This window comes from Vanellus vanellus, assembly GCF_965231255.1.
Source record: "Vanellus vanellus genome assembly, chromosome: 15".
NCBI lineage: Eukaryota > Metazoa > Chordata > Aves > Charadriiformes > Charadriidae > Vanellus > Vanellus vanellus.
Window position 1 is genome coordinate 15,844,463 of NC_138920.1, and position 15,787 is coordinate 15,860,249.

At 40.8% G+C, this 15,787-nt stretch overlaps 1 protein-coding gene across 2 annotated transcripts in view; it reads left to right on the forward strand.

Annotated features, from left to right (window-relative positions):
• The window catches only part of DIDO1 (death inducer-obliterator 1), a 56,101-nt gene extending 43,885 nt beyond the window's left edge, over positions 1 to 12,216 (forward strand). For both annotated transcript variants that reach the window (XM_082491302.1, XM_082491303.1), the window contains one exon: positions 7,073 to 12,216. In XM_082491302.1, coding sequence (XP_082347428.1) covers positions 7,073 to 10,464 — 3,392 coding nt within the window. In that variant the 3' untranslated portion in view covers positions 10,465 to 12,216. The remainder of the gene's footprint in view (positions 1 to 7,072) is intronic.
• The last annotated feature ends 3,571 nt before the right edge of the window (positions 12,217 to 15,787 follow it).

Consider the following 15,787-nt stretch of genomic DNA (forward strand, 5'->3'; position numbering starts at 1 on the left):
AGGAAACTTAGCCCACAGAGGAATCGAGAAATCTATGAAGACAAAGTTAATACTTGTAGTGGTTTCACTAAATTGTTGTTGTCTCACGCTAAGTATTAATCTGTACGTGCAGTATGGTGCACAAGGTGTTAGGAATGTTTTCTTCTAGGTGCAAACTCTAGCCAAATCACTGACTTGTGAGAATTGGTTTGTTGGGGGTAAAGGGGATCCACATTCCTTAGGCTTAGTAGGTGGCAGGCAGTAGTTGCTATAGGCAGGTTATATTATAATCTTCTGGTTTTGTTAAAATTACCAGTGGTAATGCTTGGCTCGAGTTTGCTCCGTCTTTGTGCATTGAACATGGTGACAGAAAAACTGAGAATGAATTCAGTCATGAAACACACTTCTGTTGCAAAATTTTAAGTCATCTTCATCTGAGGATGGAGGAGGTGCACATGCTTAGTTTCCAAATAAGTATCTGGGATTTTATGTAAAAGTAACGGATTGAGAAACTGAAGAGCGACAGGGTACAATGAAGGCAATACTTCATTGTCATAGCAATGGCTTGAAAATACTCAACGGTAGGTATGGAACAGCAAACGGAGCTGACCTTTCTGAGAAGCTGACTGTCCTCTGCTCTTCAAACACAAGTTCGGGACTAAACTCAATAAAGCATTCTCAGAGTTTATATGCAGGAGCAGCAGTGTCTGGGGCAGGTTTTCACGTGTTAACAGCATACAACTTCAAATGAAACATTGTTAGTTAAATGCTCTCCCTTTTTCTGTGAGATCACAAAGGACGCTTGCTCTGCCTGCCCAGACGAGACTTTTCTCATACACTCCAAATCTGTCTTACCCATCCTTGAATAGCGCAGTCAGGTCATTGTTTTTAGGCGATAGCTAAAACGGTAGGATTCTTGCTATCTAAATGAATCACATAGTCATTGTGATTTTTTTAATCTGAGCCCCTCATAGTCTTTAATTTTGTGAATTGTTTAAAGTTATGCAAGATCTGTTTTTCCCATTTCATAGCCAAGAGATGAAAACACTAAGTGCAATACCCTTTCAGCACGGGGGTGTAAGCAAAGAGTTTTAACTTGTGGAATAGTTCTTCCAGCCAGAACAAAAGAAACACCCTTCTTTGTGGACACTGATGTGAGAATGGGATTGGCCATTGAATCGGCTGTAAATGTCTGCAGTTTTTTTGCTGGGCTAGTAAATAGCCTGCTTTAGGGGGGCACTTACCAAATTGTTGCCTACTTGCATTCCTGTGGGAACACCAGCTTTCCTTTTTACGCTTCCTTTTACTTTTCCATTATAGGTTTCATTAGATTGGAGGGTTGGCAAATGTAGACAAACTCTACTAAGTATTAGTATAGCGATTTTTAATGTCAGCCCAGTTTTGCTGAGGTTAAATTGCAAAAGTTTCTCAAAACTGGAGGGAATTGCTCAGAAGAAATACAGGCATCGTTTGCAGGTGTTGATGGAGGCAAGGTTTCTGAGTCAGGTTCTCAAGTTGAAATAGGTATTTGTAGGCCAAGTGGATTAAGGCTAGCAATAGAAACAAGGTTCCGAAGGCAGAGAGGCCACATGATGTAACGGCTTCATAGAAGACCCACTTCCACCTGACTTCTGCCACCAATTCACACTTCTTGGAAACTTCTGTAGCAGCCTTTACCTCATAGTTGGGCTAAGTTGTGTTTGTATTTTAAAACCAGACCCAGCATGGGGTGGCAAAAAAATCAGGTAAGCTGTTTTTCTGGTTTTGTGCATGTATTAAAACCACAGCATAAAAAGACGTGTAATCCATACTTTTTAATGCCATCTGATGGAATTTACTGCTTTTTCTTTCTTTCACAATCAATAAAAATATTTAATGGAAAGTGGTCATTGTCTCCTTAAATTTAATTGTGTACCTTCAAATAGAGTTTAGCAAGGACTCGGAAAGCTTTGTGCTGTAGATAGCTTCAGATGATTTGATGAATATGCCCGGAGGGGGGGAGGAGGGAGAGGACAATAAAGCCTGCCACTCCAGAAATCCTAGTTAGAAGATATTCCGGCTGTATCAACCAGTTCCATCAGGCACGTATGGATTATGAATTTCTCCTGTTTTCTGGTGGACTGGATGTGGAACACAACTGAGGACTTCTGAACTGCACTAGTACCTAGAAGATCTACAAAAAACTTTGTCATGTGTGATTTAAAAACTGAGGAAAATGGACAGTTATCCGTATTTATACTTAATCTCAGACATTTATTACCAGATTTCCTGTATCGTGGGCTCTTCTGCATTGTCTTTGTGCAATGGTTTACTGTATGTGAATTTACTTGCCTGTTTAACATACACACCTTATTTAGCACTTTCATCTGTGGATCTCAAAGCACTTTGAAAAAATAGTATAATCAGACTAAACTACCAATAGAAGGGTTTAGTGGCAACGTTGGGAACGTAACAAGTATCTTACATAGTTAAAATAAATGAATTTTAATAAAACAGCCATATACCAGCAAAGGATTCCACAAATGCTGGTAAATTTCTTTTGGTAGTTTACAGTAGGAAGTGTGTTTTTTCTTAAAGTATGAAGGCATGAAATCTCCTTGTGCTGCTTGGAATGCTCTTAAAAATTGCAATAAATGGAACAAAATTTTAACTGTAGTCTGAATAGAGTTAGGTGTCTTCATATCAGCAGATACGGTTATGAAAAGTAGCAGCAGTAGAAGAACATGGCATTACAAACCTTATTTTCTATGCCAGCCAGTTCCATTCAGCAGGTGTACCTGAATGCGCAGCAGTGTCACGATGCGGGAAGTGATCTGTAGCCCTGAATTAAGGTGCACAATGTTGCTGGTAGTTGTCAGTTGCTCTCATGGTTCATTGGTACAAATATTTAAATGGTGGTGATAAAATCTAAAGAATATCTTGTATTGGTCTCTGCAGCTTAAAAATGTACACCATTGGTGTGCTTAGTCCATTCCTGTGGTTTTGTCACCGATGTACAGAAATTACTCAGACATCTTTCACAGCGCAGGTAACTTCCCACCAGCTGCTGAGGATAGGGAGAGATGTGGCCATTATATGCATAAATATGGTAAAACTGATTTAATGAAAAAATGTATTTAAGGGTAAGAAAAACAAATATTCATCCAATACTAATATTTAGTATATAATGTTTTAATGGCTTTAGTTACAGGATGTGACTCAATCAAACCAGCACGTGGACTTCAAATACATAATAGGATAACAGCTATTTTATAAATAATTTAGCACTGAAAGCTACTAACTCTGCCGACACAGCCTGCGGCACTCTTAAAACCCGTGCTTGTGACAGACAGTTGCTGAGCAGCATTGGGAGATTGCAGCCAACATTTTCATTATTACCTAAATTGAGACACTTAACCTATTTACAGGTGTTGAAACGGAATGGGACTGAGCTGGGAATGCTGCTCCAGCTGTGGGTTTCCCTTCAAAAGCAGCATTTAGTGTTTGATCGCTTTGAACTGAGCGCATGCAGAAGTCAGGTTAGGCGTAACTTCTAATATTTGTGTAAAAGTACAGTATGAAAATATAAAATTTTAATGGATTATATGATGACTAAACTCTAAACATTAACATTACTGACTTACTACTGGAATTTATTGGCTTGAAAGCGTATTAAAATTTTACCCTGTTTTAATTAGTGACTTGATCTCTGTTTCTTACAGGGATTCCAAACTGATTTGTCAGTAATCGCAGTTTATTAGACACCCTGTCTCATGGATTTTTTTGAAATCTGTTCATTTCAGTTATGCAGTGTTTGAGATTCATTAGGACTAATTGCATAAATCAAAAGTGTCAGTGTAAAAGTAGCTAACCAAAACTTTAACAACCAAAAAAAACCCAAATGCGTACTAGGAGATTTTGGATGAACAGCGATTGGAGAGGTGCTCTGCGCTGGTCAACACTGACCAAACGTGGAGTCATTATTCACAGACTGATACAAAAAAAATAAAAAGCAAATTCACACACAGTGAACCATTTCTAACAACTGAGCTATTCTGACTACAAATTGTGCATGCTTTCTTCCTAGTTAAGTTTGTCTTACCTTTGAACTATGCTTTGGTCTTATATATTAATATCATTTCATTTAAGGTAGTAAATTATTGTCAACAGAACTGCTTTTAGGCTGTGGCTGCATACGAGTATTTGGTTAAGTCAAGTATTTACGCGGTCCTTTTGGAATAATCTTAGATTCACTGAAATAATTATTTGGTTAGTTCCTGTCCTGCCTACTTTCATTGTACATCTCAGCATCCCTACTCCTTGTATGGGGGAAATCTGTGCATGTATTGAATTGTTAGCAAATCTTAGTCCTGGTAATACAGCTGGTTAATTGTCTTCACTTATTAATGTTTTTTTTTTAAATATGAAAGAAGAAAGTGAAAATTGGCAACGCTTACTAACACTGAAACCTTGTATCTGGAGGAGAAAACCTTTTTGGCACTGAATTTTAGATATTCAAATAATACATACCACAAAATGAAAGATTGTTTAAAACAACGTGTCTAATACCCTCTTAACCACAGAACTATGTAAAACGTGACCTGTGAACTGCGAAATAACAGGAATTCTATTTTGGATCTAGAATGTATTCTACAGAGTAACTGTGGTCCAAAAACTTTCACTCAAATTTCATTATTGTTTCTCAACATAATTATAATGAGAGCTATTCCTGACAGGAAATCTCAAGCAAATATTTTAAATTGGCCTCAAATTTTCATTATAATTTTGGCTGGTCTTTTTTAAAAAAGACTATTTCTGGGGAGTAGCCAGACTTTGCTGGTTTCTTCAGTAAGTGATTAAAACAGTTTCACTGTACTATTTTCAATTACAATCAGAAGATACAGAATTTTAAAGGGAGGGTTTGCTTTCCCTCAGTTGTCAAAAGATCTCGTAAAACTTTGCAGTTAACTTATTTTATTTGAAAAATGATCGTCTTTCTCTTATTATTTGTAGTTCATTATTTAGAAAAGGTGTATATGGGATAAGATTTAAGCATAAGAAGTGGAAGTGTTGGTGATTTGGGGGACGTTCTGTGAACAAAAGTTACTTCTTAATGAGATATATCAAGCATTGAAGAGAAATAGTATGTTTAAAACGTAATGCAGCTATGGTTTTGGTGTGTTATTTAGCAAACTGCAAGCAATTCCTGCAGCGTAGGCTTTCACTGAAGAAGAAATCTTGACTGAATTGGTTTTAATGCTCGGGCTGTCCCTTGGCACCAACTCAGCCAAGTTTTTCATCATGTGCTTCCGTAGGTTCTGACTGAATTTAGCTTAAGCTGCAAGAGTGATGCTACCTTCTTGCTGACAAAACTTCGCATTTAACCTAAAAATGTACTAAACTCTTTAATTGATTTCTCAGTATGAAGTTAACAAGCAAAACCACTTAGAAAAGGCGAAGTTTATTAAACGTGAACATAAGTTTAGGAAAACAGCTGATGTAATTTTGTTATTAGATGGTAAACTTAAGAGTCTCCTTAAAACTTCTTTGAATTGACTTGTTTCAGCAGTGATGTATCTGTGCGTGTGGTTTGCTAATGGAACATATCTGCAACTATGGGGTTTGGGGTTTTTTGTTGGTGTCAAAAAGTTTTCAGTGCTAATAATTAGATATTTAAAAATTGTTCTTTAATGAGTACTTGGTTGTACATACATATATACACACATATAAAAATATAAAACTTACTTACAGGATAATGAATAGAAGGAACCACGTAGGTCAGAGTTCTCGCCATGCCATCTAACCACAGTGAATATTACCTGTTACTTTACAGATTGTTTTGTGTTTCTGTATTATTGCTTCCTGGCTGGATGCAAATCACAGCCAATGGCACAGATGGGGGAAAGACTGTGGCCTCAAATGAGGACCCTTTAAAAGGCATTAAATCCAGAAGTTAAACAGCCTCTCTGTACAGATTTTCTACATTTGCCACCAGTTGTATGTTAAAGGATTTATTCCTTGCCCTTCATTGTGGACATGTTTATCTTCCACAAGTGCCAGTGGGAACTGTGCGTGTAAAAGGAAGAAATACAATAACACGTAACAGACCTACAGACCTTAGCATTTTTCCTCTTTATCAGAAACTTTCCCATCATTTTTGGATATACTTCACCAAGGATTCAAGTCTGACGCTTTCACAAAGGAGCAGTTGTGCTCACAGCAGTTTTTACTCACAGAAAGGCCCGCAGCATCACACTGAATGCTGCAACAGAGGGTGTAAAGCCCCCTTGCCCTCTGCATGCCACGTCCGTTCCCAACCCACTGTTCCTTGCCGAGAAAGCCAGCGCAGCCCAGGTCCTTTAGTCCCACCTGCTAAACTCCTGTCTGCTTCACCTCTCCTTTGCTTCTTTGGTATGATGGGTATCAGTTTCCCTGCTCCTGTCGTGTTTTAAAACAATACCTAGCTGGAAAAAAGCAAACAAGCAGGGAGTGGGTTACAAGCTCTAATACTGTTTCCAAACACAATTTGTTTGAGATTTTCTTCTTGGCAATTACTGGCATTTGTTTAACTTAGAGTGAGACAAAATATTTATGGACTGATGTAAATGGCAATGTGGTCTTTTAGCAGATTATAAAAGAAAGATAGTTACAAAGTTCAGCCCAGGTTTTCTCACTTTTCAGTATCTCTGTGTATACAACATAGTTGTAAACTATTTAAAAGTAAATATATGATTTTTCAGGGGAAGGTAGGGATGGTTGAACAACAAAAAAACCAATATAACAATGCAAAAAATATAAAAACTTTCTTTGGTTTTGAACATTTGCAGAGATACTTTTTAATAATCATACCTGCTGCTGCCACCTTTTATTAAGAATATCAAGGAAGGAAGGAAAATATTTTTTACTTATATACAAATACATATATAAAGTAAAGAAATATAGATGCATATGCTTATGGACTAATGAAAATTGCCAGTAGGTCACCTAATGGAATTTACAAAAACTGTTATCTGTATGACTTTTGTAGCTGCCTCTATAGAAAATAATAAGTTTCTGCTGAAATCATAATTAAAAATTAGGTTTTTACATGTACAATCTTTGTGTTTCCTTTCAGGTCTTGAGTCATCTCGGCCAAATCTAATTCTTGGATTGGTTATCTGTCAGAAAGGGAAACGTCCTGCCACTGGTATCGAAACAGAAAAGATAGAGGAAAAGCGAAGCAGAATTCAAGCACATGAGGAAACGGAAACATCGCTGTTCTCTAAAGGGCCACTGGCTGCTTCGCAAGAGAAGAAAACTCCGAAATACACACTTTATTCAGGAGATTCAGCCGTAAGTACGACACCACCTGGATCTCCTCCGCCCCCGCCTCCCCTTCCCATTCCCGACACCTCAGCAGTTACACCTTCGGTATTAAAAATACTGTCCTCGATTAAAAGTGGAACCACAACCACTGTAACACCACCAACTTCAACTGCTGCTCCTGCAAGCGTTACTGCTACGCATTCATCCTCAAAAACTGCCACACCTCTCGAGCACATCCTGCAGACACTTTTTGGAAAAAAGAAAACTTTTGAGCCTCTTGCTAAGGATTCTGAAACTGTCCAGTCTTCAAATCAGGAAGGTCACGCTGCTGCTGATGGAGGAATGTCAGCTGTTCCTTTGTTAGATCCCATTGTGCAACAGTTTGGGCAGATGTCGAAAGACAAAGCTATAGAAGAGGAGGAGGATGACAGACCATATGATCCTGAAGAAGAATATGGTCCGGAGAAAGCTTTTGAAATGCAGACTGGTGAAAGTGAAAAACGATACAATGTGGAAAAGCCATCTAATACAGCAGAACTAGAGGACGAGGCCTATGATCCAGAAGATGAAACTATCTTGGAAGAAGCAAAAGTTACTGTTGATGATTTACCAAACAAAATGTATACAGACACTAAAAGCAATTCTTCAGAAACATCTGCTTCGTATGTGCCTGATTTATCTGCAGCCTCATCCTTGGTGGAACAGCAAAAAATGTTGGAAGAATTAAACAAGCAAATAGAAGAACAGAAAAGACAACTTGAGGAACAAGAAGAAGCCCTCAGACAACAAAGAGCAGCTGTTGGTGTTTCAATGGCTCATTTTTCAGTGTCTGATGCTTTAATGTCACCACCACCAAAATCTTCCCTAATAAAGACTGAGTTATTCCATCAGGACCAGCAAGCTATGCAAAAAGTTGATTTACCTTCATCTTTAAATCAGCAAGCACAAGTATTAAACCAGGGCTGTGACCCAAGGCAGAATAGAGATCCGCGACAAGCTAGAAGAATGGCGACAGAGACTAATGACAGTGTTGATTCTCGAATAAAGCCGCAGGTGGTACAGAATGAGATTCCCACAGGAGAAGTTGCTCCAGCAAGTTTTCCAAATGCTTTGCAGACTTCACTTGGCAAGGAAGAGAAAACTTTGATTTCTGCTACTCAGCCGGGTTTTAGCGGTGATAATTGGGTTTCAAGTGAAAAGGCATCTACATTGTCCCAGAAAGAGGCATCTAATAGCAAATTTGAAAACACTCTCCAAGTTAATTTGGAAAACATGAGTCAAACAGTTTCTGGAGAACCTTCTACATCCAAGCCTTTACGTAAAGTGCTGCTTCCAACACCGCCAAGTACATCTTTTCAGCCGAATTTCTCCACATCAAGTGACAGTCAGTCTGTGCAAGACATGCATAAAGTAGCATGGTCAAATGAGTCAAACGAAATAATGGGAAGGGATTCTTTCTCAAATACAATGTTTACTTCTCAGGAAACGGCAGCTGGTCACTTTGAACCAGAGAGGGGTCTTTCATCAGTGCAATATGACGAACAAAGAAATTCTCAGGTTCATCAATTTGTAGAACAAACTGAATCTCCATCAGTTCAGAGTGAGGGCGGACCTTCCCCGCAGCACTTTGAAGAAAACCGAGCTGGACCTCCATTTTCTTTATCTGGGCAGAAAGGAGGGCCTCCACCACCACTGATGCTCAATGCACCTGGAGGACCTCATGGACCTAATTTTAGAGGACCGGCTCCACAGTTCTCTGAAGAACATGATTCTCCAAATAATGACGGGCAAAGAGGGCCTCCATCTGGAAGATTTGGAGGTCAAAAGGGTCCCATTCCTTCCTTGTTTTCTACACAGCATGGACCACCATCTCTTTTTGGTGATAACAGGGGCCCTGCCCCTTCTTATCATGGTGTTCCAAGAGGAATGTCACCATCTCAGTTTGAAGATCGTAGGGAACCTCACATGGAACAAAGGGAATTCTCAGATTCCCAGTATAATGAAATGATTAGGCCTCCAGGACAGTTCGAAGGACCAGATCCACCTCAGTTTATGGGAAACAGAGGACCTTCACCCTTTCCTTTTGGAGGTCAAAGACGACCCCCACCAGCTCAATTTAAAGGACAGAGAGGAGGCCCTCAGTTTGGAGGGCCAAGAGGTCCAGCCCCAAGTCATTTTGGGGGACCAAGAGGGCCTCACCCAAATCAATTTGAAGGGCAGAGAGGTCCAGCTCCAAATCATATACCTGGTCCAAGAGGACTTTTGCCACAGCCATTTGAAGAACGGAGAGGGAGTCCACCACCCAGATTCGCCAACCAGAGAGGTCCAGCACCGCTTCAGTTTGGAGGACCAAGAGGAGCCACACCTGCACTGTTTCCAGAAGAAAATGAACCTCCCCCTTCTAGATTTCATTTCCAAGGACAGTCACCACAAAGTATGAAGCCAACCCCAAGACCACTCCTGGACCTTCCAAGCCATCCACCAGCCCATAGAAAAGAAATGTGGGAGGAAGCTGGACCATCTGCATCTCTTTCCAATATGTCTGGACAGGGATCTGAGTCGGAAGGACAGTGGTCAGCATCTGACTTCCGAGAAGGCAAAAATCCTGAATTTAGAGGCCAGACATTTGAAGGGAGACAGAGAGAGAGATATGAGGGTGGAAATAAAGACAAGGTCTTAGATCAGCCAGAGCCTCAGCAAGCAGATAATCGACAAGGTAGACCCTTTGAGGAAAGACGAAGGGATCGAGAACATGGCAGACCTTGGGAAAGAGACCGTGGCAGAAACTGGAATAGAGACAGGGACTGGGAGAGACACAGAGACAAGGAATGGGATAAAAACAGAGACAGAAACCAAAACAAAGATAGAGAGAAGGATTCAGAGCGGTCTAAAGAATGGGAAAGAAACAGAGACCGAGAGAGAGCAAGAACCAGAGAGAGAGAATCCTACAGAAGACGTGATAGAGAGCGATCAAGAAGCAGAGACAGAGATCGTGACAGAGAGAAAGACAGGGACCGGGATCGAAGCAGGGAAAAAGAAAGAGATCGAGAGAGAGATCGAGATCGTGAAAGGGAAAGAGGAAAAGATCGCAAAGATCGGAGTAAGAGTAGGGAAACTGGTAAAGAGATGAAGCAAGAAACACCGAAGGAAACTCAGAAACCAACAGAAACAGAAGCTTCATCTTCCACTAATCAGTCATAGAAACATGACTGATATTTTATTTCCCATAACTAATATACTTTTACAACACAGCAAGGACTGAGTCAGCATCTGTATATACTGTATATTCTCACCTTTACAAAAATGCTGTTGTAAAACTAGCCTTACAAAATGTACTGACAAATTAGCAATTTTTTGAACAACTGTGAATGAAAATACTCAAATAGGTAAAAGGCAAGAACATACCGGACTTTCACTTGCTGCATTTTGTGCATAATGTTTTTCTTATAAAAATTCACAGCGTTACCTGTACTGAAATTTTGTTTTTTTCTACTTGCATCTTTATCTGAAAATTTCCATTTACAGTACAGAAATGGAAAAAGTCTAAGAAGAGCATATTGCTTTTTAAGATTATAAAGTTATGTTTTCCAGTAACTTGAATTGTAATTTTATAAGAGAATTTAATCCAGACCTTAGGAGCCATACCTGTACATCTCATTTACGTGATATTCTGGTGTCAACGTTGTTCCTACAGCACACACTTTAAAAAAAGGCGTCCACTGTTGCTGTCTCATTTATGTTACAACAGAAGAGTCGTATGTATTTAGGAAAAGGATGCAGAACAGTGTTAATAATTACTTGTGACTGACGGAGGATTTGAAAATGGAACGTTATAAGCTTAAAGTGCACTATCTTCCTTTTATATACAGGTATTTTGTGTTTTGGAATCCATCTGTTAAGTGTACAGCAAAGAAACGTCGTACTTAGTTTTTTCATGAGGCTGAGGGGTTTTAAATGTTGCATTTTTACAAATCTGTAATTAAAGAACATATAAGAGTAGCACCTTTATAACCAGCAAAACTTATAAAAACATCAGACGTTTATTTGAAAAAAGGCTAAGACTACAAACAAATTGGTATACCAAAGGAAAGAAGAATAAGTTGGTTAAATAGGCCACTAAATCTCTTACTTTGAACTGATTTAGTGGAACAGTTTTTTGGTTTCGTTTTGGTTTTGCAGAATTTTGCCATAGATTTAAGAAATATCCCCATTTTATTGTACTTTTCATTCTTAAAGTGTTTTGCTCCTGACAAAAATGTCACTGTTTTGTTGTTAGACCCTACTTAGGCTGGTAGTCTATATAAAACTCTCCACTGAGAAAGGTATAACTGCATTAAGCTTGGAAAGAAGAGCAGTGGTACTGCATGTTGTGATTCAAGAAGGAAGTTTTTCACTGTGAAATACATTACATCGCTACTTTTCCATGTATTCTTCAAGTACGTAATTCTAAAGTATGAAATAAAACCCCGCTAATTTATTTGACCATGTAGATTAACAGTTAGGTAAATATTTTGATATTTTTATAAAATAGTTTTGGAAATGTAAAAATGAAATTCCTATAAACATTTGCATCTTGAAGACCACATTACAAGTAGCATGTGTGCCATGTATCTCACTACAGATTTTACAGTCCATATTGGTGCATCTGAAGTCCTTATACATCAAGGATCTGCTGGTTGAAATGGTCATCGGGATTCTGAACCTGTAGGCAAAACATTAAAATGCAGAGGTGGTATTAAATGCAAACATCTACTATGGTGTAAGATTTTTTTCTTAATGAGATGTTTCTAATTTAAAGACATACATAAAAGTATGCAAAAAGTAAGTGTGTTTGTTTAGGTTTACTTGATAGAAATTTCTGTAAATTGTATTTTATATGGCAAAATATATCGCTGTACATTAAAATATGGGACTTGACAGGTTTTTGTTACTGTAAGTAGAATAAACATCTACAAAGAACTGTTGTCCATTTCTTAAATCTGTATGTGTATATTATTTTCTAAATATTGCTGGTTCTCACCAAGCCACAGGAGTCACTGCAAGAGACTGATGGCACACAGTTTTTACTTCCTCATTGTTTAATGAAAGAAGATGTTTTGCAGGACATCACTACCGATTGATGCTTAATTGTAGGCATTCTAAAAATCATATGAAAATCTGTGTGTGTAATTTTTCTGTCAGTTCTAAAACATTCCCTATTTTATTCTGATTATTTTTTTTAATTTGAATTAGGAAGTTTGTAATTTGTAGACTTTACACCAAAAGATCTAAAGAAAATAAAAAATATTAATTAATTTAGGTCAGCTTTGACCTTAAGAAGAACTCGGTTCACACCATTTTTGAATTCCTTGACTTTACGTTGTTACAAAATATATGTGTGGCTTTTCATCTTCTAGGAAACACTTATGTATCACAGATCAGTTTAGGAAAGCTGTTTGCGATTTGGAGACAGTAAATGCATCCTCCCACAGATGTAGTGGCGAAAAAATAAACCGCATACAGACAGTCACTAATGACTTACTATTTTAAACCACAGCTTTATATAGTTTATAATGACCTGGACTTGGATTTTGCAGCAAGGTTCCTGTGTTCTAGGCTGCAGCTGACAGTAAAATCTAGGCTGAAAAGAACATAACAATTTAACTCAATTTACAGAGACTAAAAATGGTACTGGATTATTATCATGCATTGCAAGAAAGAGAAAAATAAACAATTCTCTGGCTTTGTTTAAACTTTTGATTACCATGAAACAACTTACTCTTTTAAGCTTTTATCTATGTTTGTACTAAGCTAAATTAACTTTCCAAAGAGCATTTTGCTAAATTTTTATGTAAAAGCCTCTGAAATGTCTAGAACAAAATAAGCAGACAGACTACAACATCTCTAAAAGTCTGTACTATACCAATTTTATGCATTCTAGAGGAGACTGCGCAGAAGGGTCCAAGGAGGGGAAGAGTTTATTACCAAGTCCCAGGTGCAGAAAACTGCCTTTAAAATTTTGTTTCTAGAAGAAAGTCACCAGTGTAAGTTTCAGACTTTGGCTACACCTCATATAATATGGCGCACTTCAACTTGGAAAATGTCTGTGTGTGCTACCTTGATGGAATCTGCACGTCATTGAAGAATGCAGTAAACAGACTTTATTCTTTTGAGTTCCCGAAGGGAATAAAGATTTCATAAAGTATTATTTTTAAAAAAAAAATCTTTTTCTATTTATGAGCTAGAGTAGTATCTTTGTGCCTTTCGCACTCCGGCTTGTTTCTAGAATGCATTTTCTATAATAGGCGTCTGTTTTTAATACCAAAATACATAACCAGTAGTAGATACATAATAGAGACCAAATGTACAAACTAACTGCTGGTGAAGGTGAGATGCCTGCTGCGGAGACAATGGTTCTGTGTGGATGCATTCAGATGGTCTCCCAGTGACAGACCTAGGATCCAAGCTCATTTGCATGCAATCATCATACCACTTTACAAGTCCAGAAAAATTGAACTTTTTTAAGGGGCTTTGGACTAACTTTCTATCAAAGAACAGTTTTTAAACACTGGCAAACTACTAAAATGTTTATAATTTAGTAACTCAATCTGGGAATAGCGAATCTAGGGCTACGGACTCCACTGTGGCTGTGTATAGGATGTAGGAGAGAGCCTTCTGCCTCCAGTGCTTCACAGATCCGTTCTTGGTGGGGGGAAAAAAAAGGCAAAAAGGGAAAAGCCTTTATCCTGTAACAATGAAACTAAACATACGTGTTAATTTCAGACCATGGTGGCTTTTTTTCTCTCCTACAATTTTCTGTCATACTATCTGTGCTATCAGTGGCTGGTAACAAGTAGTAGGTGAGAGTACCGAATGGTACCTCTATCACAGAAAACAGTGATGGACATGACCCGTGATCAGTCAGCCATCGGGAACTCCCAGCCCTGGCCAGGTTTTGGGGAGGATTTTTACTTGAGTGACAGGCCATGCACCCACTGCCTTTCAACAGGCTTCATGTTCCTGAATGGCCTGAGCTCCACTGCCTGGCTCCTAAAATAACTTGAAGTAAACACAACGTTTTCCTGCAGGCTGTGAGCTGATGAATTCCAAAGCCTTGTGTTGGCGAAAAAATTCCTGTCGTGTTCATGTTGAACGAGGAAGCCTTATGTGGAAAAGCAATGCCAAGCTCCTGTTTAATGGCTTGGCGTGGATAAAACCTCGCTGTGTCCACACTTAGCGGGGAGGCTTCGCCCGAGGGTTGGAGATGGTGACTTTCGGGACCTTCCTCTGTGTTCTCTCAGTGTTTCCCGCTCTGGGCAGCTTCCCCTGGACGTTTCCTCACTGACTGGGCTCCACCACCCCAACTCGCCGGTTTTCCACAGCCCAAACTGGACAAAATTGTAGAATAGAATCATAGAATTGTCCAGGCTAGAAGGGACCTTTAAGATCACTGAGTTCAACCATGAACCTGACACTGTCAAAATCACCACTAAACCATGTCCCTCAGCACCACATCTACCTGTTGTTTAAATACCTCCAGGGATGGTGACCACCACTGCCGTGGGCAGCCTGTTCCAATGCTTGACAACTCTTTCTGTGGAGAATTTTTTCCTAATACCCATCCTAAACCTCCCCTGGCGCAACTTGAGGCCATTTCCTCTTGTCTTATCGCCTGTTCTTTGGGAGCAGTGCCCGACCCCCCCTCGCTACCCCCTCCTTTCAGGGAGCTGTAGAGAGCCAGAAGGTCTCCCCTCAGCCTCCTTTGCTCCAGGCTGAACACCCCCAGGGCCCTCAGCCGCTCCTCATCAGACGTGTGCTCCAGACCCCTCACTAGCTCCGTTGTCCCCAAGGGACCCGGGAAGCAGGCCCGGGTACCCGTCGCTACCCCGCGGCGGCCTCTCCCCGCCGCGGTCCCTGAGGCGGCCGCCCCGGTCCGAAGCCGCCGCCTTGAGGCGCGGAGCGGGGGCGCGCGCGGGCGACGAGGGGGAGCGGGGGGGGGGTGGGTGGGGAGGGTGGTCGCGCGCGGGCGGGCGGCGGTTGCGCGCGGCGGTTGGCGGCGGATGGGCGCGGGGGGGTTCGGCCGCGGGCGGCGGGTGGGCTGAGGCGGGCGGCGGGGTCCGCTCCGGGCCCGGCGAGCTGCTTCCCCCCGCCCCGCTCCGCCCCGGCTCCTGTCAGCCGGGGCCTGTCCCTCCGCCTTCCCCGGGCCGCCTCGGGGCCCACGGGGCGCCCGGCGGCTCCGCTGAGTGGGTCTGAGGCGGCAGTGCCCCGGGGCCTCCCTGCCGAGGCCGGGTGCGGGCCGGTGGGGCCCCGTTTGTCGTGAGCGGCGGTGTCGGTGGGAGGGAGGGCTTCTCGTGGGCGCGGGGGGGGACACGGTCAGGGTGGCTGGTGCTGCTCTGGCAGGAGCTCGGTCCTCCCTTGGTTACCTCGCGGTGGTCCAGAACCGGTATTGACTGCAATTTCTTTTTGCCTTTATTTTTTTTCATGGCTAGTACTGGTAATTCTTGCAGGTTTTATGGTTTACTGTTGAAAGAGGCGTTGGTGACTG